At 40.1% G+C, this 26,603-nt stretch overlaps 1 protein-coding gene across 1 annotated transcript in view; it reads left to right on the top strand.

Annotated features, from left to right (window-relative positions):
• The window catches only part of snd1 (staphylococcal nuclease and tudor domain containing 1), a 946,160-nt gene that overhangs the window by 316,259 nt on the left and 603,298 nt on the right, over positions 1–26,603 (top strand). The window contains exon 15 of the mRNA XM_041202041.1: positions 1,115–1,256. Within this exon, the coding sequence (XP_041057975.1) occupies positions 1,115–1,256 (142 nt within the window). The remainder of the gene's footprint in view (positions 1–1,114; positions 1,257–26,603) is intronic.

Here is a 26,603-nt window from a genome sequence, read left to right as displayed (position 1 = left end):
TCCTTTCTAAGCCTTAAGAATCAGCATTTTGAAAATATTTTCTCCCTTTCTCTCTCTTTGAGTTATCCTTTAATTTGTCTTTCTGAGAGAGTTGCATGCAGTGTTGCCTACTTGATAATTGTTATTGATTATTATTAGTTTTATTCTATAGCTAATTTTACTTGTGCATTTGTTTCCTCTCAATTGTGTAATTCTCTGTGAAATTGTTGTCTGTTTTTGGTTTAAAAATTGTCCTATTATGGAAAAGCCATTGTCAGTTGGGGAAGTCATTGATGGTTATTCTGGGAAAGCTAGTAATTTCCTTCTTGTTACAAATTTTTAGCTGCATGTAGTTTGTATGATGCACCTGTTTGTATAGCTGCTGTAAAATCATTAATTTAAAGTTTTGTAATGATTATCTAGTCAATTTAGGGGGCAAATAAGTAACATGGAGGCTTGAAGCTGAAGTCACTGTCTCTCACATGGCAGTTATAAAATAGTCGAGTTTTGTAGCTTTCTTGTGTGGAACCTGTGACCAGATCCACAATATTACTGTGCATAATGATAATTGTAAAATAAACTTGTTCTTTAGTTTGAATTTATAGTTCTGTTGAGGTAAAGGAGATTTTTTTAGTCATATACATGCTTGAGATCTGAACTAAATGAACATCAATATAAAAATGTCTTGCTGCACAGTGGTGAGCAACCCTGATGGAGAATCAATGTCTGCTGATGGGTAGTTGCAGTTAAGTGAGCTGATTGCTTCATTGTTATTCAACTTAAAATATCAATGCTGTTGCTTCTTCAAGCTTGTATTTATATTATACCTTACTTTTGCAAACATCACAAAAAGTTTCAATGAGAACAAACTAATTTTGATGTGTGGTGACGTAGCCAAATATTAATGACCAAAATATGCAGTGTGGTCTGATTCTGAATGGCACTGAAGAGAAAGATCTCAGTCTGTGTTGTACCCACAGTGGATGCAATTAACTCAAATGTCCCTAGTCTAGTGGCAAAAATTCAGTTGGAGTTCTCATTCCTGATTGACATCAGTATTCATTCCTGGTATGCTTCGCTGATGGTGCTCAATCTGCACTCATTCCCAAGTAACTCCATGCCTTATTGCTTACAGGACACCCAGAAAGCCAAGCAATTTCTGCCATTCCTGCAGAGAGCCGGGCGTTCAGAAGCTGTGGTTGAATATGTCTTTAGTGGCTCCCGCTTGAAACTCTACATGCCGAAAGAGACCTGTCTGATCACCTTCCTACTGGCAGGTAAGTGGTTATATGTTAACTTGAACTTGGTGCCAATTATGCTCTACCATATTGCAATCTGGATTTGGTTTAACATCACATGAATGACACCAGCGTAGATGATGAACAGTTGGTCTCTTTGCTAGCGCTCATCCGCCGAAGTGACGGCAGAATCCATCACAGTGTCAGAGGGAAACTGTGTGGTGGAGGCTGTTCTGAATTTTCTCAAAGCAATTTGTTGAAACAGCTACAAGTTCTGAAGGCACACTATGGACCTTAACATTACTGCACTACAAGATGACTCAAAATTGGAGACAGTGGGTAGAAATAATTTAACTCTTCATTGATGATCTGCAAGGTTCTAGCAAGGATGAGGAACTTAGTATTAATAAAGAAATAGTACGGAATAAATTAATGGGACTAAATGTTGACAAATCCCCTGGACCCGATGGCTTGTATCCTCAGGTTAAAAGAGGCAGCCACAGAGATAGTGAATGCATTGGTTTTGATATTCCAGAAATTCCTTAAATTCTGAACAGCTCCTATGGATAGAAGGTAGCAAATGTAACGCCATTATTTTAAAAAAAGGGAGGGAGAGAGAAAGCAGGGAATTATAGGCTAGTTAACCTGATACCAGCCGTAAGGAAAATATTAGAATCTTTTATTATGGACATGATAACAGGGCACTTAGAAAATCAAAGTATGATTAGGCAAAGTCAACATGGATTTATGGAAGGGAAATAGCATGCTGTTAAGAGTTTTTTTGAAGTTGTAACTGGCAGGGTAGATAAGGGGGAATCTGGTTGTAATGTATTTGGATTTTTAAATAAACATTTGATAAGGTGCCACATATGAGGTTATTAGATAAAATTGGGGATCATGGAATTGGGAGAGACATATTAGCATGGGTTGAGGATTGGTTAACAGACAGAAATGGAGAGTGGGAGTAAACAGGCTATCAGGATACTGCAAGGCTCAGAGTTTGGGCCTCAGCTATTTATAGTCTATACCAATGACTTTGAAGTGACCTAGTGTAATTAATGCTGACAAAGCTGTGAGGCAGGGGCGTAAAGGAACTTCTGAGGAGGATACAAAGACACTGCAAAGTGATATAGACAAATTAAATGAGTGAGTAAGAATATGGCCGATGGAATATTATGTGGGAAAGTGTGAAGTTATCCATTTTGATAGGAATATTCGAAAGCAGATTTTCCTAAATGATGAGAGCCTGAGAAATGTTGGTATTCAGAAGGACTTGGGTGTCCTCGTGCACAAATCACAAAGTTAACATGCCAGTACAGGAAGCAATTCGGAAAGCAACTGGTATTTTAACCTGTTAGAAGGAATTGGAGTTGGAAGCGCAAACAAGTCTCACTACAATTAGATAGGACCTTGGTGAGATCACATCTGGTACCTTAGAGGAAGTGCAATGAAGGTCCCTGAGATTGATTCCTGAAACGAGGGGACTGTCCTATGAGGAGAAATTGAGTAAGCTAGGCCTAAAATCTGTAAATTTGAATGAGAGGTGATCTCATTCAAATGCATAAACTTGTTAAGGAACTTGACAGGGTAGATGCTGGGATGATGTTTCACCTGGCTAGCGCTGTAACATTACAGTCTCAGAATAAAGTGTTAGCTATTTAGGACTGAGATGAGTAGAAATTTCTTAATTCAAAGGGCTGAGACTCTTAGGACTCTATGTCCCAGAGGGCTGTGTATACTCTGTTGTGAGTATATTCAAGACAGAGATCGATAGATTTTTGGATATAAAGGGATTTAAGGGATGTGAAAGTAGTTCAAGAAGGTGAAGTTGAGGTAAACGATCAATCACAATCTTGATACAGCAGACCTGAAATGCCAAATGGCTTTCTCCTCTATTTAATGCATTGTTATGTTCTTACTGAATGCTTTGCAATGTTTTATTTGAATGGAGGTAGTTCTTTACAGGTATATTGACCAAAACTTGGAATGTGCTGGTGGGTAGGCTAGTAGAGGAAGAACTTTTGGAATCATTTAATAAACAGACCATTTAGTAGGAATTAGTCTTTTAGAGAGCAGGGGATTTTGTAACATAGGAGATATGAAGCAGGTTCCACTATTACTGATTGAAACATTTCTGAATAATTTGAAATGCATTAAGGTTTAACCACTGTCTTCAGACAATGGTGTACCCTACAGCCTTGTGTATCATATACCTGGTCAGCATAGCACCAGTTACATGGTGCTCAGTCCTTTGCACACAGCATTATCATTGGGTGCATCTGTTCTATGATCCTTTCTTGTCAATATTTGATTACTGACTAAAAGATAACTCTACTCTGATCTTATTCAGGGATGACTTACTTTGGTCCTTGCCCAATTGCAGATGATTGCGCAATGCTCAGCGTCATTCGCGACTCCTCAGATAGTGAAGCAGTCTTTCTCCATATGCAGCAATACTTGGACAATATTCAGGCTTGGCTGATAGGTGGCAAGTAACTTTCACGCCATACAAGTGCCAGGCAGTGACCATCTCCAACAAGAGACAATCTAACCAACTCCCCATGAAATTCAATGGCATTACCATCATCAAAATTAGATTATAAAAGATTTATTACAACTAACAGTGGAACCAAAATTCCAGTATATATATTATTATATATAAAACAAACACACACGCACACATACACACACACACACACAAAAAGTAAAGGGGTCAAGCTAGGAGCTGTCTCCATGTTTGCTTGTGCACACGGCTTTGTCCAAAACTAGAGCACTAGACTGAACCCAAGGTGTGGGTCATGTGTCCTCTTACATTACTGTGTGGGTGGTACTGTACGAGTCTCACGTTCGCTCTGTATGTGCCAGACCCTTATACTTCAACGCAGCCCCCTACCCAAGTCTTTATCCAATGTATTTCAAGTGATTCTAGCTTACCCCATTTGCATTACTGCACCATCTCCCCCACTTCAAGGCTCTGAGTTCATAGCTTCAGTTGATCTGGAGGCTTTATAACCCTACAGTATCTCGCTCGCACTGTCAGAAGGGTGATAGGCTGTCTTTGCAGGTAAACTCTGTTGATTTGGAGGTTGTTCTGGCACCTGGGTATCTTCTTGATGTCTCTCCACTGTACTGTGGGAATGGGCGATCTAGGGATGAGGAGGAGACTCATGTTTCTCCTGATTGTATCCTCTGGGGTGTTAACCAGGGGGTACTGCTTGGTCATTGTCCTTCCTGATGATAGTACCCTCTCTCTTGAGGTCTCTAATGTAGTTTTGTCATCTTTTTGTAGTTGTGGCAAGTGCCTGGTGTGGTACCTTTTGTTCTAATTTGAAGCCTGGTTCTGCCTGTAAGACTGCTGTCTTGCTTAGATGTCCTGGTAATTAAAAAAAAATTCATTTATTGGATGAGCGCATCACTGGCAAGGCCAGCGCTTATTGCCCTTGAGAAGGTGGTGGTAATCTGTTGCCTTGAACCCACAGTGCTGTTAGGGAGGGAGTTCCAGGATTTTGATCCAGTGCCAGTGAAGAAACAGCGATATGTTTCCAAGTCAGGTAAGTGAGTGGCTTGCAGGGGAACTTCCAGGTGGTGGTCTTCCCATATGTCTGCTGCCTTTGTCCATCTAGATGTCGTGGTCGTGGGTTTGGAAGATGCTATCTAAGGAGTCTTGGTGAGTTTCTGCAGTGCATCTTATAGATGGTACACATAGCTGCCACTGTGTGTTGGTGGTGGAGGGAGTAAATGTTTGTGGGATGTGGTGCCAAGCAAGTGGACTGCTTTGTACTCGATGGCGTCAAACCCCTTGAGTGTTGTTGGGGCTGCATTCACCCAGGCAAGTGATGAGTATTCCATCACACTCCTGACTTGTGCCTTGTAGATGGTGGACAGGCCTTCGTAGTCAGGAGGTGCGTTAGTCGCTGCAAGATTCCTAACATCTGCGCTGCTCTTGTAGCCACAGTATTTATATGGCCAGTCCTGTTCGGTTTCTGGTTAATGGTAACCCCAGGAAATTGATAGTGGGATCTTCAGTGATGGTAATGCTACTGAACATCATGGGGAGACAGACTTTCTCTTGTTGGAGATGCTCATTGCCCGGCACTTGTGTGGTGCAAATGTTACTTGCCACTTGTCAGCCCAAGCCCAGATTTGTCCATGTTTTGTTGCATTTGGACATTGACTGCTTCAGTATCTGCGGAGTCACGAATGGTGCTGAACATTGTGCAATTATCAGTGAACATCCCCACTTCTGACCTTATGATGGAAGGAAGGTCATTGATGAAGCAGCTGAAGATGATTGGGCCTAGGACATTACCCTGAGGAACTCCTGCACTCATGTCCTGGACCTGAGATGATTGACCTCGAACAACCATCTTCCATTGTGCTAGGTATGACTCCAACCAGTTCAGTTTCTGGTCAGTGGTAACCCCCTGGATATTAATAGTGGGGGATTGTGATGGTAATGCCATTGACTGTCAAGGGCCAATAGTGAGATTCTCTCTTGTTAGAGATGATCATTGCCTGGCACTTGTGTGGCGTGAATGTTACTAGATGCTTGTCAGCCCAAGCTGAGATATTGTCTAGGTCTTGCTGCATTTAGACATGGACTGCTTCATTATCTGAGGAGCCGTGAATGGTGCTGAATATTGTGCAATCATCAGCGAACATCCCTACTTCTAACCTTATGATGGAAGGAAGGTCATTGTTAAAGTAGCTGAAAATGATTAGGCCTAGGACACTACTCTGATGAACTCCTGCAGTGATGTCCTGAGACTGAGATGATTGACCTCCAACAACCACAACCATTTTCCTTTGTGCCAGGTATGACTCCAACCAGTGGAGAGTTCCCCCCCCCGCCCCCGATTCCCATTGACTTCAGTTTTGCTAGGGCTCCTTGATGCCACACTCGGTCAAATGCTGCTTTGATGCCAAGGGCAGTCACTCTCACATCACCTCTGTAGTTCAGCTCTTTTGTCCATGTTTGAACCGAGGCTGTAATGAGGTCAGGAGCTGAGTGGCCCTGGTAGAACCCAAACCGAATGTTGGTGAGCAGGTCATTGCCAAATAAATGGCTCTTGATGGCACTGTTGATGACCCCTTTACTGATGATGGAGAGTAGACTGATGGAGTGGATTGCCCCTGCTTTTTGTGTACAGGACATGCCTGGGCAATTTTCCACATTGCTGGGTAGATGCCAGTTTTGTGGCTGTACTGGAACAGCTTGGACACCAACCCTGGTAGTAGTTTTCTCATCAGGACTGGAAGTTGTCTGCGGAATTTCCTGCCCATCAGGAGTTCGGGTGAGAGGCCGCGTTGTAACAATAAAAACTATTACACAAAGCTGTATCATATGCAAACAGCTTAACTAAACTGTTCATTCAAAATTGTACCTCTGATACAATGGTCACTCCAGATTGATCAAGACTTATGTAATCATTCAGAATAAAAATTCAGTTTTAAATTCCCCAATCTTTCACCAGTCTCTATTGCCAAATAAGTCATCATTTTGGGTAAATTGTAGGTAGCACTTTGTTAAAATCCATCATTTTGTAATATTGGCAAAAATCCAGCATATGTGATGTGATGCACTGAGTTATGTCTTTAATCTCTACTGTGCTGAATAAACAGCTATTCTGTAGTGTTGTAAGGCCGGTAACTCTTGCTTTGCTGAATAAACAAATTGTGGTGTTGCACAATGGGATTTTGGGATTAGATTTTAACAAACCAATTAATTCCAGACTCTTTCTGGCATGATTATTCCCAGTAAGTGCAAAAAACAAATCCGTAAACTGGAATGTGACATTATCATACTTCTTCGTAGAAGCTGGAATTGATCAAAGTTTATTCAGTGATGCTATGATGGGTTGTCATCTTGGGTAAAAAAGACTTGAATTCTTAAGGTGCCTTTCGCAATCGCAGGACAGCCTAAAGTAATTTTCAGCCAATTATATACTTTTGAAGTGTAACCACCTTTATAATGTAGGAAATTCAACAGGCAATTTGCACACAGCAAATTCCCACAAATTGCAATGAGATAATGACTAGATGTTTGCCATTATAAATTCTCAGGATAATTGATTCGCTAAGACATGGAAGAGCGCTCCCCTCTTCACCTTAAAGGAGTGCCATGGGTTATTTTACATCTACCTGAAAGAACAGATGGGGCCTCAGTTTAATGTCTCATCCAAAAGATGACACCTTTGACAATGAAGGGACCCCTCAGTATTGCACTGGAGTGTCAGTCTAGGTTTTTATGATTAGTTCTCAGGAGTGGAATTTCAACATATAACCACTGACTTAGAGGCAGAGTGCTGTCCACTGAACCACAACTGACACTTTTTCAGCATGTTATGTGACATTGTGATACATCTGTAGTGGTATATGCTGGGAAGTATAGGGTGCTGATGTTTGTACATATTGCAGCTTGCCGAATGGCCGTGACTGAGATGAGAAAGAGAAGATTAGATGCATAGAATTACATATAAACATCAATCCGGTGTTTCCCATTAAATGCATCTTTGCTATTCACCTCAGTTACTCCATGTGGCAGCACGTTCCACATTCTAATCACTCTATGGATATAGAAGTTTCTCCTGGATTCCTCATTTGATATATTTATGACTACCTTGTATTTATAATTACAAGACTCCCCAACAAATGGAAGTATTTTCTCTACGCCTACCCATTGAACCACTTCATAATTTTTAAGATTTCTATCATGCCACCGCTTGGCCTTCCCTTTGGGGGAAGAAAATCCCTTGTTCAATCTTTCCTTATAATTACAACCATTCAGCCCTGGTTTCATCCTTGTAAATGATTTTTTGCACCTTCTCCAGTGCCCTTGTATCCTTTTGCAACATGGAGACCAACACAGTGCACAGTACTGACTAGGTTAGTGAGAACTAGAGACTGGAGCAAAACAGTGGCATGGTTGGCAGTTAGTATTTGGATACTGCTTGGTGTGGTGCTACTAAGCCACACAGCTGCCAAGTATTCCCCAGGTTCTGTATCTGGGCTCTACTTCGATAGCAGAATTCCAGGATTTTGCTGCAGTTATGCCATATGTCCAAGTCAGGTCATTATGTGGTTTAAAGGGGAACTTGATGTTGGAGATAGAGTTAAAAGTTGTAAAGGGTGCCAGCTTGTCAGATTGTCATCTAGTAATCCCAGCTAGAAGGTGCACATGTATGCACTGCAGGCAAGGACAAGACCTGGCTTGGCTGTGATTCCTTCCATGGATAAGTAACCATATATGATTCGCCATTTCAACTAATGTATGAGTAGTATACAAATGTTGCATTTACAACCGATCATTAGCATAATTGAGAAATGGGTTCATTTTCACTGGTGCTCACAAGTTACAATGTGAATGTGCAGTTGCACCCCCTGAATGACCCCACAGGGAAGCGGAGTGAAACTTATTTCCCCCTGGTGGTCTCTCAATAGTCAAGTTGAGTTTGGATTTACTGCAAACTTTGCTGTTGGTATAAACCAAAACTGCTTTTCATTAATGTTAAGAGTTTGTACTGGAAATGCAGCCTCAAATTGTTCTTGCCTGACCAACACTCTCGGTTTGCCACCTCTCCCATCTCTTCCTGCTTTCCTTTAAAAAGGAGTTCCTGTAGGCTGAACAGAATTGTATATTGCAGGAGTAAAAACTTATCCTAGTACCGCATTCCGACGAGAAGCTTGATATTATTACCTACTAACTAGGATGGATTTTATTTAGTTAGCTCCCCTCCCCGTATGTATGCACTCACACTCAAGTTGCTCTTTGTTATGAAATAAATAGTGGAAATTTTGCTACTTTCCCAAGTTCTGGCTTTTCTATTTGACTGGAAAAGAGAGGAGTGTGAGATTACATGATGATATTTTGGTATGCTGTGTGTGTGGTGGCAGCAGCATTTTAAATGATTAGCAAGGCTTCAACTGTGTTTGGACAGGACAGTGCTGTTTTAAGAAGAGAATGAGCATGGCTCAAATATACCCAAATGTTGCATCTTGAGTTACATATTTAAATTGGTTCTATTGCATTAATTTAATGTGTTCTGTTGGTTGATATGAAAAGTTCTTCCTCAAGATATTTTCTTATTCAAAAGTAAATTACTTGATTACCACTGCTGAATTTTTGAAAACTATTAATTTTTTTCTGTGGAACAGTGCTGCCAAGTTGATTTGGATTTGCAGTTTTTCTTCTTTGCTTTCAGTTGATGTACTGTGAGAAAAACCACTTGTTAAAGCCTATTTTTAAAGAAATTGTAATCACCAGTCTGCTCCTATAGAGGCTTCCGGATTCATTGCATTTCCAGATTGCTAAAGAAAATTAATGTGTTAAGTGGAAGATTCACTCTTAACAGAGACACCTAATGAGCCAGCATCTTGCTAGGTGAGAGAAAGATTCTGCAGAGGTTGCAGGTTGTCTGGTTAAAATGTTTTAAAATAACATGATTTAGGAATTGTGTAGCTATTTATGTATTTAACTGTAATGTAGACCGTATCTAATGTCAGTGATGAATTGCAATGTTATTTTGACTGTGGGCAAGAAGCTGATAATTAATGGTATTTGAATTCAGTTGATGTGAAATTGTAACCTCGATCACCTCACCTTAAAAACGTATTTGTACTTCACCGCAGAATGCTTTTTATATTGCTGTGAATATGCATTTCCTGTGTTTCATGGAAACATTGAAGTAAATACATATAATGAAATACAGACAGGTTAAATAGTTGCAGCATCTTGCAACATGTTTATAACAGTGACTGTCATACACAGGGAATGCAAAAGGGAACAAGATCTCTTGTAAAACCTCAGCACAATATGTCATTTCTGATGAGAAAAAGACCCCAGCAAAATCAACTTGACTTCAGGAAATTGAACAATTGAACATAAAAAGAATGGCTGCAATGGACCCATGCCCCATCATTTCCTGTTTTAGAGTATAGGAACATGAGGAAGTTGTTCTGCCATTCAGTGAGATCGTGACTGATCTTTATCTTAACTCCAGCCATCCACTCACCTTGGCTTCAGACCCCTTAATACCCTTGACTAACAAAAATCTATTGATCTCAGATTAAAATAATTAATTGACCAAGAGTCTACTGCTTTCTGTGTGAAAAATTTCACACCACTTCTGCCACCCTTTGTATGAAGAATTGCTTCATAACTTCTCTCTGATTGACTGGTTGGCTCTGATTTTAAGGTTATGCCCCCTTGTCCTAAACGCCCCCAACAAGTGGAAAAAATTTCTTTCCATCTACTCTATGAATTCCTTTCAAAATCTCCAATCAAGTTACCCCTTAACTTTCTATATTGTTGGGAATTTAAGCCTAGTTGATGTAGTATGTCTCATAATCTAACTCTTGGAGCCCTGCACACTGGTCTTCCTGAGTGTGACCATCCTGCTCAGCATTATATCTTTCAGCAAAGCACTTGCAAATAATCACGCAAGCTTTAATTTGTTTCACAGCTGCAATGTGCCTTGGGTTCAGATGAGGAAGTACATCTCCAGTGTTGTTTTTGCCATCTGAACCTCTTGTTTGCTTGATTTTGTTTGTATTTTAGATTAATCTCAGGTTTTGCAGATTTAGTCGGGGGGGGGGGCGGGGGGGAGGAGTTCTGATGTATCCATGTAGACAATAATTGCTTCAGAATAAAAACTAAACATTTTGGAGCTACTCAGCCAGTCGGCAGCATCTGTAGGGAGAGAATAGTTAATGTTTAAGATCAGTGATATAACATAACCCTTCAACTGGTGTCGATGGTCATCAGATTTTATAAAAATGGTTTATATGTGACAGATTCTTAATCTGGATGAAATCTGGTAAAGCTTGTGCATGTGCAACAACAACAGTTGCTAGGTGCATAATTTAATTACTGGTGTTGCTTCTGTGCTGCGGAAGAATGAGAACAAATCTTTAAACAGAAATGTACAGAGAGGACAAACACATTAAGGTGATGTAAAGTTTCTAGAGAAGCTGGGATTATTCTCAATAGGGCAGAAAAAGTTATGGGGAAATTATTCAAGTTGTTCTAAATTATGAGGGGTTTTGATAGAGTAAATAAGGAAAAATTGTTTCCATTGGCTGGAGGATTGGTAACCAGAAGACACTGATTGAGGATAATTGGCAAAGAACCAGAGGGGAGATGCAATTTTATTCTTATGCAGCACATTACGATCTAGAATACATTATCTGAAAGAGTGGAAATAGATTCAATAATATCTTGAAAAAGGAATAGGATATATAGCTGAAAGGGATAGAAATGTTACAGGCTGATGGGGAAGACCAAGAATAGTGGGAATAATTGGATAGTGGCACAGATATTATGGGGTTGAATGACCTCCTCCTGTGCTGTAAGATTCTATGTTGTAATTCGGTAACACATCGACTAATGCTAAATAGCGCACAGTGTGTTTACGTACAAAAGGTATCATTTGGGGGGGTATAGGATAGTGGTTTTGAGTCTGTGGTTTCCGCTGTGATAAGTTTATAGTTTCAGATGAGCTGTATAGGGTTTGCCTGCCTGTTTTCTAGCTCTAGGCAGTCATTGATACCTAGATTTTAAAATGTATGTTCTCATGTTCAAATCCCTCCATGGCCTTGCCCCTTACTGTCTCTGTCACCTCCTCCACCCCATAATCATTTGAGATCTGTGTTCCTCCATCTCTGGTGCATCTGTACTTCCTTTGCCCAACCATTGCCAGCTGTTTCTTGAGATGTATAGTCCCTAAGCACTGGAATTTCCTTCCTAAATTTCTCGTCCTCTTCACTGCTCCTTTAACACCATCTTTACCTCTTTAACAGACCTTTCTAAGTCACCCATTCTAGAAACTCCTCCTTTGGCTTGTTCTCAATATTTATCTGATTACACACCTGTGAAATATCTCTGTTGCTTTCCTATTCTAAATTTGCTATATAAATACAAACTGTTGTCTGTCAAGTTGAGTCACTGGTGTTTATTATATTCATTTACGGGATGTGGGCATCGCTAGCTAGACCGGCATTTACTGGCCATCCCTAATTGTCCTTGAGAAGGTGGCGATGAGCTGCTGCCTTCAGCCGCTACAGTCCCTGTGGTGTAGGTACACCTTCTGCACTGTGAGGGAGGGAGTTCCAGGATTTTGACCCAGTGACAGTGAAGGAACGGTGATATATTTGCAAGTCAGGATGGTGAGTGGCTTGGAGGGGAACTTCCAGGTGGAGATGTTCCCATGTGTCTGCTGCCCTGGTTCTTCTAGATGGTAGTGGTCATGGGTTTGGAAGGTGCTGCCTAAGGAGGCTTAGTGAGTTTCTGCAGTGCATCTTGTAGATGGTGTTCACTGCTGCCACTGTTCATTGGTGGTAGAGGGAGTGAATGTTTGTGAATGGGGTGCCAATCAAATGTGCTGCTTTGTTTTGGATGGCGTCAAGCTTCTTGAGTGTTGGAGCTGCACTCATTCAGGAAAGTAGAGAGTATTCCATCACATTCCTAACTTGTGCCTTGTAGATGGTGGACAGGCTTTGGGGAGCCAGGAGGTGAGTTACTTGCCGCAGGATTCCTAGCCCCTGAACCGCTCTTGTAGTACTTATATGGCTAGTTCAGTTTTTGGTCAATGGTAACCCTCAGGATGTTGTTAGTGGGGGTTTTGGTGATGGTCATCCATTGATTGTCATGGAACAATGGTTGGATTCTCTCTTGTTGGAGATGGTCATTGCTCGGCACTTGTCTGGCGTAAATGATACTTGCCACTTATCAGCCCAAACCTGGATATTGTCTAGATCTTGCTGCATTTGGACATGGACTGCTTTATGTTTTGTTGGGTGAGCTTCATGACCCAGATCTTTTCTCTGCTCTTTATGCATGCTTTGTATATATTTTAACACAAAAAAACATGGAGGCTAGCTATGATGAACTCCAATATTTTTTTATGTAACCAGCTGTCTCACTCATGTTCATGATTAGCAGGGATTAAATGCACATCTATATTATGAATGAAAAATGCATATCTCACTTTGCTTTTATTCTGGCATTGGAAAATGTGAGAATGAAAATAGAACCATGACCAATAAGAGTGTTTTTGTTTGAAATGCCAATCTTGAGTTTTATTAACATGCGCTTTGTCAGTAGGTTTGCTGAGAGACTCTGATATCCTAAGGTAACGAATCTCAAGATAATAACATGTTCCTATGGGGAGGAATTGACAAAAAATTGAAATGCTGATCATCAGAGAGTGAAGAGATGCTGTAGAGAATAGCAGCTGTACATTCTGTTCAAATGGCATATTGAAAGATAATAGCATTAATGTAATCACAGAGTCAGGCTTTGACTTGTGTTATAAATCACTGTAGCCTAAACAGTGCCCTTCTGAAGTAGCATTGAAACTGCATTGTGAGGGTAGTTTTGCTTATGCTTATCACTGCTTGTGGTTGGCATGGAAACAGTGCAAATCCATTGCATTTGATGCTAGAGCTTGAATAATAAATATCAAAAGTTTTGACTTGAGCAATCAGCGGTTGATTTTGCTTCAATTTGTAGATCCTGCTATGAATTGTGCATATCAAAATATTATATATATATATGGACCAGAACTCCTCCAATTGATTCCACTCTGAGGCAACTGATCTCTGGCCAGGGCTGTGGTAGGGGTGATACAGCTAATCTTGGTATTGCTGGTGTTAGGAAGGAGAAAAATCAACCAGTCCCAATAGCTATATACGATTCCTGTCTTGCCCAGCCTGGAAGTCATACATGAATAGGGATGGATTCAGCTGTGATACTTGTGTGATACTGCTGAGGCTTCTGTATGAAAAAATGCCCACTTGGGAGAAGTGCTGCCAAGGCATATAGAGCTTGTACCTTTGCAAGAAATGGTACTTAAGGAGATGAGCCGAGAAATTAGCATCAAAATAAGGTTAGGTATCTTCCCTTAAAAGGATTGGATAAAACTGTTCTCCTTGCATGAGGGAACTTTTTTACCTGTGCATCCTAAAAATGTGTCTAATTGTGTATGATTTATCAGAGCTGCTCATCTGATGACAGGTAGGCCGGTCAGCACACTGATGTCCTCGGGTCCAGTGTGAAAGGGATTGGGATATTTTTGTCTCCTCTGTTACGCTGGTTTGAGACATGGTCAGGAGTTACCTATTAGGCTCTGGAATGCTGTGTGTTGCATGCAGAGTTAGGAGAAGCAGGAATTAATCAAAGGAGCATAATTTTACTTGGTGTTTCAATCATCCTCTGGTTAATTGTCTATTGGATGGTCGAAGTTGTAATTTTACAGGAAAATTATAAATTCACCTCCGTTTAATTTTTTTTATTGCTAACAAATTGTGGTGTGGGGAGGGAACTGAATATTAAAGCAGCATGCTGTTTGAAGCTTTTAAGATTTTCCTATGTTGAGCCTGCACTCAGTCAAGTGGTATGGCAGACTATTGGAGTCAAGGACATACTGATTATGAAGTGAATCCATTTATAGAAGTTATGGACCTGTCACAGATTTGCTTGTGAATAGACTGAGGTGCAAAGGGTCAACTGAGATGGCAATGGATGGATGATGTGAGCAGCTGGACTGGGAAGTTGCCCAATGGCAAGCAGTCAATTTGTGGCAATAAACCATCAAGGGGCACCATAAAGGTGGAGCGCCTTATGGCCAGAAAATCGCTAAAGGGCAATATGACAAATTGTAATTCAGTGCAGTACTGCACCGGTGCATTTAACAATTTTTATAAAGCTGAAAGGTTTCTAGGACTGGATGTTACTTCAAGAGCTATTTCCCCTTTTCGGTCTGAATTACATCTTCAACTCAATGCTATTTATGACAGGACAATATATATGCACTTTCCTATTTTAATAGATCCTGGGTCAATATAGTTTAACCCCATAATTGTATTAATATTTAGCCTTGAATTGCTGTGATCCCCTGTGGCTGTTAGCCAGTGAATCTCCAAGCTAAGTTTAGTGTGGACAGTGAATGAGAATCTACTGTACAAAGTGAGCCACAAATATCAAACATTCATAACATTGCGACAGTTCACTCTTTTAGTAGGAGTCAACAGTGACTCATTGGAAGCATTTTTTGCCTCTGTCACAAAGTTTTGAATTTGAGTATTGTTGAAAAAAGATATTTTGTTGAAGCTTTTCGTCTTGCACTTATCAGGACAATTATAAGAATGCCAGTGTCAGGGGAAGCAACAACTTTATGCTGTATGGGAAGAGTGTGCTGGTGGGTTGGCAAGGGCAAATGATTGGTAGAGGTGTTGCATGGAGAATGCACCAGTTAATGGTGACTGACAGTTAACTGCCAAACATTGTTTGAAATTTAAATCGAGCAGCTTGAGTCTGTTCATGGCATTGCCCTGAGCAATAAACCAGCGAATGGCTATCGCTCATTTTGTTTAACTGAAACAGGTGCAATGTGTGTACATGTTTCTTCTGTCTGCAAAGAACAGGGCCATGTGTATTAATATGTGTAGCTCCCAGTGCCACACTGCGAGCCGACTGACAATCTTAAGTTGGTTGTCAGCAAAATTAGCACACTGAGCATTATTTAACAAATGTTGTCCAATCGCGGAATCACATCTAATGTTGGACACTGTTTTGAGTTTTGCAAGCACGGGCTGGTTGGATACAGTGTGTACCTTGCTTGTTGTAGTGGAAGCAACATGCTGTTTGATACAATCTGCCAGTCTTTGGGACTTACATTCTATATGCCTAGCATCAACATTGGCACTGAAATTCGTATACCACTTCACTCATTTATGTGATAGGCAAAACATCTTTTTGGCTTGATGGCAGCATCCCGTTAGTGGCAAGTACCACTAGTGCTGCTGCTACATAGTGGCAGTGTGAAACAGTTAGCTTTACCTATTGCTCAAATTTTTTTGAGATACCTTGCTCTTCCAGGGTAATCTGAGATAGACTGGGCACTTTTCAGGGCCAAAAGTGACAGCCTTAGGCTTGTTCATGAGTTTGCTTGATATACAGCACAAAATACCCGCAGAGTGTCTTTGTTGCGCCCTATTTCAACATCAAGCTTGCATGATGAGCAAATGGCTTGGGCCCTATTTACGAGGTTGCCGATAAGGCCAATTTTATAGTGCGTGGAGCTGTAAGTATCCCAACGCATGTATTGACCAGTGAAGGTAGGCTTATGGTAGACCGTGGGAGAGAATCCCCTGGCAGATTCTTGCGATTGTCCTGATGAGTACAAGATGAAAAGCTTCGACACAATGTCTTCTTTTCAGGAATACTCAAGTTCTAAACTGCCAAATGACTAAAAGTTGTGAATCCAAGTCCCACTCCAGAACTTGGGCACAAAAATCAAGGCTATAGCACTGGGGGAATGCTGCACTTTGAGGTGTAGGCCGGATGAGGTGTTAAACTGAGATACCACCTGCCCTTTCAGGTGGACATCGAAGGTTCCATGGCAGCATTTCAAAGAAAAACAGGCGAGTTATCCCCGGCTCCTCATCAGTATTTATCCATCAATATCACAAAAACAGATTTGCTGGCCATTTCCGTATTGCTGTTTGTGAAAGCTTGCTCTGTGCAATTTGGCCGCTGCATGTCCCACATTTCAACAGTGACCACAGTTCAAACATATTTCATTGGCCGTTAAGCGCTTCGGGACGTCTGGTGGTCATGAAACACACTATTTAAATGCAAATCTTTCTGGGTATTCAAAAAAATGAGCATTTTTTAAAAAAGGCTCGGGGTTTGTTTCTTTTTCTTCATTCCCCTACCTTAGCCTTTTTTCATTGTCAATTAAAAGTATAGAGTGATAATTTATTTGGACGCTCTGTTCTTGCTGCACTAAACTAGTTAGTGTGAAAATCGCCCAGGATTGGCACTCTGAGAGATTGGATGGAGAACGAACCCTCGTTGATATCTTTGTCTAGATTGTATCAATACAGAGCATTGGAGGCTTGGCCTAAATAGCCAAGTGGTCATGGTACTGGGTTTGTAACCCCAAGATCAAGAGTTCAAATCTCACAATGGCAAACAATATAACTTCATCTGAAGCAGATGGAAACGTGTTTGTACTTTCCCCGAACCCTCCCTCGGGTGCTGGTGCCCCGCAATATGAGCCGCCTCGGGGACATGCCCTCTGTGCCTTTAAGCTTGGCCTAAATAGCCAAGTGGTTATGGTACTGGGTTTATAACCCCAAGATCAAGAGTTCAAATCTCACAATGGCAAACTATGAAACAATGTAACTTCATCTGAATAGGAACAGATGGAAACGTGTTTGTACTCAAAAGAGTTACAGAGCATTGGAGGGCTTGGCCTAAATAGCCAAGTGGTTATGGTACTGGGTTTGTAACCCCAAGATCAAGAGTTCAAATCTCACAATGGCAAACTATGGAACAATGTAACTTCATCTGACTAGGAACAGATGGAAATGTGTTTGTACTCGAAAGAGTTACAAATTTAAGGGCTTGGCCTAAACAGCCAAGTGGTTATGGTACTGGGTTTGTAACCCCAAGATCAAGAGTTCAAATTTCATAATGGCAAACTATGAAACAATGTAACTTCATCTGAAACAGATGGAAATGGGTTTGTACTCAAAAGAGTTACATTGCATAGCAATTATATTGCTTGGCTTAAATAGCCAAGTGGTTATGGTACTGGGTTTGTAACCCCAAGATCAAGAGTTCAAATCTCACAATGGCAAACTATGAAACATGTAACTTCATCTGAAACAGATGGAAATGGGTTTGTACTCAAAAGAGTTACATCAATTTTTAGGCTTGGCTGAAATAGCCAAGTGGTTATGGTACTGGGTTTGGAACCCCAAGATCAAGAGTTCAAATCTCACAATGGCAAACTATGAAACAATGTAACTTCATCTGAAACAGATGGAAACCGGTTTACTCAAAAGAGTATCAAGAGTTCAAATCTCACAATGGCAAACTATGAAACAATGTAACTTCATCTGAAACAGATGGAAACAGGTTTACTCAAAAGAGTATCAAGAGTTCAAATCTCACAATGGCAAACTATGAAACAATGTAACTTCATCTGAAACAGATGGAAACGTGTTTGTACTCGAAAGAGTTACAGAGCATTGGAGGGCTTGGCCTAAATAGCCAAGTGGTTATGGTAATGGGTTTGTAACCCCAAGATCAAGAGTTCAAATCTCACAATGGCAAGCTATGAAACAATGTAACTTCATCTGAATAGGAACAGATGGAAACGTGTTTGTACTCGAGAGAGTTACAGAGCATTGGAAGCTTGGCCTAAATAGCCAAGTGGTTATGGTACTGGGCTTGTAACCCCAAGATCAAGAGTTCAAATCTCACAATGGCAAACTATGAAACAATGTAACTTCATCTGAATAGGAACAGATGGAAACGTGTTTGTACTCGAAAGAGTTACAGAGCATTGGAAGCTTGGCCTAAATAGCCAAGTGGTTATGGTACTGGCCTTGTAACCCCAAGATCAAGAGTTCAAATCTCACAATGGCAAACTATGAAACAATGTAACTTCATCTGAATAGGAACAGATGGAAACGTGTTTGTAGTTGAAAGAGTTACAGAGCATTGGAATTAAAATGATACACTGATCCAACAACAACAGGTATAAAACACTGGTTTGGCTTCAACTAGAATATTGTGTCCACTTCTGGATGCCACTACTTCTGAAGGATGTGAAGGTATTAGAGAGGGTATAGAAAAGATTCATGGGAATGATTTCAGGAATGAGAAACTTTAGTTACATGGATCGATTGGAGAAATTGGGTTGTTCTGTCTTGGGAAGAGAGAATTAGGAAGAGATTTGATAAAGGTGTTCAAAATTATGAGGAGTTAGGATAGAATAAATACGGAAAAACTGTGTCAATTGGTGGAAGGGTTGAGAACCAGAGGACACTGATTTAAGGCAATTTGCAAAAGACGCAATGCCGACATGAGGAACATCTTTATTACGTAGCTAGTTGTTAGATTCTGGAAAGCACTGCATGAGAGATAGTTTCAATTCAGAAGAGAATTGGATAATTATGTGAAGAGAAAAAAATTGCAGGGCTACGGGGGAAAGGCAGGGTTGTGGGACCAGGTTAATAAGTGTTGCAGAGAGCCAGCACAGACACGACAGGCAAAATGGTCGCTTTCTGTGCTGTAATCATTCTATGATTCTATGAGGTTGCATTTATACAACTTTTAATATAATTTTATTTATAATATAATAAAATATCACAAGATGTTTCATTAGATGTTATTAATCAAAATTCAACACCAAAGTACATAGAACTGGTAACCAAAAGTTTGGCCAAGGAAATGGATTTTTGGGCGCATCTTAAAGGAGGAGAGTAGTTTAGAGAGGAAATGCCACAAGTCAAGACCTAGAGAGCTGAAGGCACAGCTGCTAATGATGGAATGATTAAAATCAGGGATGTGCAAAAGGAATTGGAGGAGTGGTGGAGATTTGTAGGGTGGAGGAGCTTGCAGAGTTATGGAGGGGACGATGCCATATAGAAAACCAGGATGAGAATTTTGAAGCTAGGATGTTGCTGACCCAGGGGTTAATGTAGACCAGTGAACCCAGCGGGGGTTTAGGAGGGGAGGAAATAAATTTGACAGCAGTGGGGATTTTGACTGGAGTTATGCAAATGCAGCCTTAGGTCATGTCAGACAACAGCATCAACTACTTACGAACATAAAAGTAGGAGCAGAAGTAGGCCATTCGGCCCCTTGAGCCTGCTCCGCCATTCAATAAGAGCTTGGCTGATCTGTTTGTGTTTTGAATTTTACACTCCCATTTGCCCCCGATAACCTTTGATTCCCTTGCCTAACAAGAATCTATCTAGCTCTGCCTTAAAAATATTCAATGACCCGCCTCCACCGCCCTCTGAGGCAGAGAGTTTTAAAGTCGCATGATCTTCTGAGTGAAAAAAATTCTCCTCATCTCTGTCCTAAAAGGGCAACCCCTAATTTTAAAACAGTGCCCCCAGTTCAGGACTCACCCAAAAGAGGAAACATCCTTTCCATGTCCACCTTGTCAAGGCCATTCAGGATCTTATATATTTCAATCAAATCACCCCTCACTCTTCTAAACTCCAGTGGAAACAAGCCTAGTCTGCCCAACCTTTTGTCTTAAGGCAACCTGCTCATTCCAGGTATCAATCTAGTAAATTCCTCTGAACCGCCTCCAATGAATTTATATCCTTCCTAAAATAAGGAGACCAACACTGCACACAGTATTTGAGATGTGGTCCCACCAAAGTCCTGTATAATTTAAAGCATAACTTCTCTGTTCAATTCCTCCCGTAATAAAGGATAGCATTCCAATAACCTTCTTAATTATATGCTAACTTATTGTGATTCATGTACTAGAACACCTAGATCCCTCTGCAACTCGGAATTCCGCAGTCGTTCTCTGTTCAAGTAATGCTCTGCTTTTTTATTCTTCCTGCCAAAATGAAAAACCTCACGTTTTCCCACATTATACTCCATCTGCAGATTTTTGCCCACTCACTCAACCTATCTATATCTGTCTGCAACCTCCTTATGGCCTCTTCACAACATACTTTCCTACTGATCTTTGTGTCACCTGCAGACTTAGCTACCACACCTTTGCTCCCCATATCTAATTCATTAATATAAATTATAATAACTTGAGGCCTCCGCACTCCCTGCGTGATTCCAGTAGTCACACCCAGACAATCAGAAAAAGACCTGTTTATGCATTCTCTGTTTTCTGCCAGCCAGCCAATCTTCTATGCACGCTAATATTGTACCCCCTATACCGTGAACTTTTATTTTTTGCAATAACCTTTTATGTGGCACCCTATCAAATGCCTTCTGGAATTCCAAGTGCAGTACGTCCACAGGCATCCCTTTATCCACAGTGCATGTTACTTCTTCAAAGAGCTTCAATAAATTGGTTAAATATGATTTCTCTTTCACAAAGCCATTTTGACTCTTCCCGGTTACCTTGACTTTTTCTAAGTGCCCAGCTATAACCTCCTTTGATGATCCATTCTAACACCTTCCCCACAACAGATGTCAAGCTAACTGGCCTTCTACCCTTCTTGAATAGAGGGACTATATTTGCTACTTTTCAGTCTGATGGACATTGAGTGAGATTCTTTTGAGGAGGATGATCGATTGCAAGGTAGGGGCACAATTAAATCATCCTTGAGCCCATTGGTGCTTTTGCTGCGTAAAGAGTTCAAAGCATGTTGATGTATGCGTTAGCTGATGGCCCTTCTTCCCCATTCCCCATTAAAAGCAATAACTTGATTACAACATTATGCATACATTCTTTGGTTTTAAAATCCATGTATTATTTATGATTCTCATGCTTTTGCACCTCCCCGCACCTGCCTTGAATATCTCCTGTAGTTCCATTACTTAGTTTTCTGTGCATCCTCCAGTCGACTATTGGTGACATTCTTCAGCAGTTTCTGCCATATTGTCTTACCTTACTACTTCTCTCCTCCTCAAAAATCCATCTCTCCGATCAAGCCATTATTTTAACACTCCTGCAAAAGCTTTCATCCATTTCTTCTGTTATGGAGCACTGAAGTGCTTTTATAGATTACAAGTGATTCAAAAAAGACTAATTTTTGATCAAATTATCAGCAAGGTGCACATTTTATATTTGTAGTGGTTGCTTTGTATATTTTTTTTGCTCTTTGAGGAGTGCATACATTATCATTGAAAGATTGTTTTATTAAGCTTTTATGCAAAGCCAGCATGTATTTATTTCTAGTAAGAAAATAAACAATAAAACCCTGAGTTCTGCATTATTCACTCAAGTTTGAATTTAGTACTTAAATTGACTGAGCACAAAGATGGGCGTCGGGGTGGTTGCTGAGTTTGTTGTGTGATTGCATTAAATTTTAGTTTTAAATAGTTTGAAATTCCATGCCTTCAATTCAGCATTCACAAGTGTTGGACAGCAGTACTTGATCTGACACAGAATCCACTGCTGAATTAATATTTTCATGTCTTTCCTCCCCTCCTCTCCTGGTACCTTGTTTTGGTGTGGACCTAGATGGCGAGAAGAAGGAATGTGATGGTATATTTTTTCAGTTCATTGACATCCAGACTTATACACACATGCACGTATTGAGCAGCGATTGTTTAATTTTAACCAGATGAGACCTGTAAAACATTTGCTGTCAAATTAATGTATCTAATTAATTTGATCACCTTCTGTACTACTCCATCCTTGCCATAACAGCCCTTTTTTAAAAAAACAGGATTTCCAATTATGCTGTTACTGGGACTTTAAGAATTAAATGTCTCACTCTGGAAACCTACCTAAAACTATACGTGTGTGATAAGAGGCCTAGGAATATAAATGCAAATTTTGTCAAAAGTTTGGCCTTGTGATTTGCTTACCATCATTGAATATGAAAGTCTAATTGGGAGCTGTCTTCTCCTAAGTTGAAAAGGCAGGTTTACATCTGATTTTTTGAGCAATAAACATTCTATTTTCAGTATCTATCACTGAAAAAAAAACAGCTTCCTACCAATCTTATTCCATGACAGAGTCTTTGTTTAGGATTCAAATTTCATAGCAACATTTAAGTGCACCATCCTTGAATCTAAGCTTGTGTGCTGGCATGCCTATTTGGAGGGCTCAGACTGTCATCAGCGCTGCCCACCAAATAAAGCAACCAATCTGGAAGGTTCAGACTGTCTTCGTCGTCATCATCTATAGAGTTGAGGCTGATGTATTCTTTAAATTTACCTGACAGCTTTTCTAAAATCTTTTCATTCAAATCTAGTGAATCTTTATTTATAGTGCAATCTTTTGAATAATAAGTGGTATCAAACATATCAATGCTTTCACTAAATAGGAAATTAACACAGTTTGATTCCACAGAAAAACAATTCTCCTTTATTTCAACTGAATATTCCAATTTTCCACCCTCTAGAACTTGCCCCGAAAGTTGCCCTAGGAATCTTCCTTCTGAAGTTCATTGCTTTTAAAAAAAAAAATTGGTCACCCTGTAGTTCATGAGAGGGCTGAATGAAGGTACAATACTACTTCCTCCCTCCCTCCATAAACAGAGGGCTTACACCTTACTCCAGGTGCCTTTTATAAGATGGATCAAAAAATTGTTGTATTTGGTACACTTAGTACCCAAATGTTACGAGAAATGTTTTTTTCTTTATTCTTTCATGAGATGTGGGCATTGCTGGCAAGACCTGTATTTGTTGCCCACCTCTAATTGCCCTTGAACGGAATGGTTTGCTAGGTCATTTCAGAGGGCAGTTAAGAGTCAACCACATGGCTGTGGGTCTGGAGTCACATGTAGGCCAGAATAGGTGAGGGTGGCAGATTTCCTACCCTAAAGGACATTGGTTTTTACAACAATTGATGGTAGTTACCTTGTTTACCATCACTAATGACTAGTTTTATTTTCCAAATGTATTAATTGAGTTTAAATTCCACCAGCTGCTGTGGTGGGATTTGAACCCATACCCCCAGGTCATTATCTTGGGCCTCTGGATTACTGGTGCTAGTGACATTACTGCTATGCTACCATCTCAGAGTTTTAAAATATCTACTTAGCCAGCTGCAATTGCACAGGTATGCCAGGCACTGCCCACCAAACAAACCAACCAACAGATGCATCCCTTAAACTGACCAATCAAAACAATCTGGGCATTCGAAAACTATTATTTTTATCGTTATTATTGAGCATTGTTACTGGCCCATTATGACACTCTTGCCACTTTACTGGCTGAGATGAGTTAGCTCAGCACAAAGCTGCCATTTGAATCAGAGAAATCCTTTGTCTTTTGCCTAAGCTACTTCTCTGCATCAATCAGTCAAATCAGATAGTTTAAATTGAAAAGTATACTTATGGCATTCTGACTGTCTTGGCAGAAGAGAAAAAATGCCGTAAGTTCAGGAAAATGAATAAAATTGTTAAAGTCATTGTTTTCTGACGAATAAAACAACATTAAAAAAATGCAGAGCTAAAAGGCCCGTGGAGTTGAAAAGACAGCAGATTCTCCAGCAGAGTTGGACTTTAAATCCACCTGATGACTGTAATCATATCAAATCATTCAGACTTGACCCAGTTTCCAAATTGAGGAATCAATCACCAGTCTATGAAGGAAACTGATAACACTTTCTTTTATTTCGTTTATATTTTTGGGTGAATTTCTGTCTTCGGACAAATGATAATGCTGGGGTACATAAAAATTTCAATGTTTTATCCCATACATTGACACCTAGTTTGATCAGGCTGATCATGAGCATCAGTTAGATGCTGAGGGTAACTCCCTCTCTGTTAGTCAGACCCTGGAGCAGCACCTCTCTATTGCTCAACTGTGACATGTTGATTTTCCACATCAGTCACTTCATAGCCTGAGTGAAATTTTTAATTGGATTATCACAAATTTGCTGCATTTAAGCTACTGAGGGATATTTGGCACCAAAATTTTAACTTGTTGCTGGAGGTGAAAATTCTTGTGAATATGATTTGAAAGAAGACCTGACTTTTTTTGATAGAAATTAATATTTAATTGTACATCATCTACACTATTCATTGAAAAACAAAAGCTACACCTTTGAGATGGAGATGTAGGCCAATACTGTTGAATTACCTCATTATGGGAAACTGACCAGAATCTGTGCTATTTTGGGAGGGAGGACAACAGAAGAGAGAAGCATCTTTTTAATGCCATTGTTGCAAATCGCTTGACTTCTTCCCTTCAGAGCTGCATGGCCTGGCTGTACATATATGCTGGGCACAGACATATGATTTTATACTTTTGAAAAGCAGTATTTAATATTGTACATGCTCTGTAAGGTGAGGAGAAAGTAAAGTTTGACATGAATAACACTGACGTATGATTGTTCAGTGCCATGCAGTTGCTGTGTCACTGCTAACATACTAATGAATCTATAACATTGCTTGGTATAATGCTTTCTTTTGTACCATTTTCCCTGTTTGATAACCGCTGATAGCTACTAAATTAGTGGAGGCTCTGTTTTATTCAACACTCAATAAGCCTGTCATTGTATGCTTGTTGCATGATTTACCATGAGCAAATGTTAGAGGAAGCTTCTTTAAAAGGTTTCTTAAAGAGCTTACATTAGCAGCTCATGATTTTGATGATTCATGTTCCTTCTATGCATCATATAATATAGTTTTGTTTTGCTGTGTTTATAATTTCAAACAGCTTGGCTGTCAGTTGTTCAATTGGACCAATATTTTAAAAGGATGCCAAGGCTGAATGAGTTCCTGGAAAGACTCATGTCTTCCTCATAATGGTAATTGAAACTATTGATTTACCTTAAAACAGAGAACTGTTTGTGGTAGAATTCCATATTTAGTTTTTATATTATTTATGTAATCATCCTGGCTTTCTGTTTCACGCCATTGTGTATATATGATTGGAATTGCCTGTTTTAAGAAACCAAATTTACCTAAGATAAAAACAAAAAAACTGCGGATGCTGGAAATCCAAAACAAAAACAGAATTACCTGGAAAAACTCAGCAGGTCTGGCAGCATCGGCGGAGAAGAAAAGAGTTGACGTTTCGAGTCCTCATGACCCTTCGACAGAACTTGAGTTCGAGTCCAGGAAAGAGCTGAAATATAAGCTGGTTTAAGGTGTGTGTGTGGGGGGCGGAGAGATAGAGAGACAGAGAGGTGGAGGGGGTTGGTGTGGTTGTAGCGACAAACAAGCAGTGATAGAAGCAGAATATCAAAAGATGTCAACAACAATAGTACAATAGAACACATAGGTGTTAAAGATAAAGTTGGTGATATTATCTAAACGAATGTGCTAATTAAGAATGGATGGTAGGGCACTCAAGGTATAGCTCTAGTGGGTTTTTTTTTTTTTTTTTTTTTATTTTTTTTTTTATTTTATATAATGGAAATAGGTGGGAAAAGGAAAATCTTTATAATTTATTGGGAAAAAAAAAAAAAAAGAGAAGGGGGAAACAGAAAGGGGGTGAGGATGGGGGAGGGGACTCACGACCTAAAGTTGTTGAATTCAATATTCAGTCCGGAAGGCTGTAAAGTCCCTAGTCGGAAGATGAGGTGTTGTTCCTCCAGTTTGCGTTGGGCTTCACTGGAACAATGCAGCAAGCCAAGGACAGACATGTGGGCAAGAGAGCAGGGTGGAGTGTTAAAATGGCAAGCGACAGGGAGGTTTGGGTCATTCTTGCGGACAGACCGCAGGTGTTAAAAAAAAAAAAAAAAAAAAAAAAAAAAACCCACTAGAGCTATACCTTGAGTGCCCTACCATCCATTCTTAATTAGCACATTCGTTTAGATAATATCACCAACTTTATCTTTAACACCTATGTGTTCTATTGTACTATTGTTGTTGACATCTTTTGATATTCTGCTTCTATCACTGCTTGTTTGTCGCTACAACCACACCAACCCCCTCCACCTCTCTGTCTCTCTATCTCTCCGCCCCCCACACACACACCTT

The sequence above is a fragment of the Carcharodon carcharias genome, chromosome 13, assembly GCF_017639515.1.
Source record: "Carcharodon carcharias isolate sCarCar2 chromosome 13, sCarCar2.pri, whole genome shotgun sequence".
In the NCBI taxonomy this organism is placed as follows: Eukaryota; Metazoa; Chordata; class Chondrichthyes; order Lamniformes; family Lamnidae; genus Carcharodon; species Carcharodon carcharias.
This window is presented reverse-complemented; position numbering and strand designations above follow the sequence as displayed.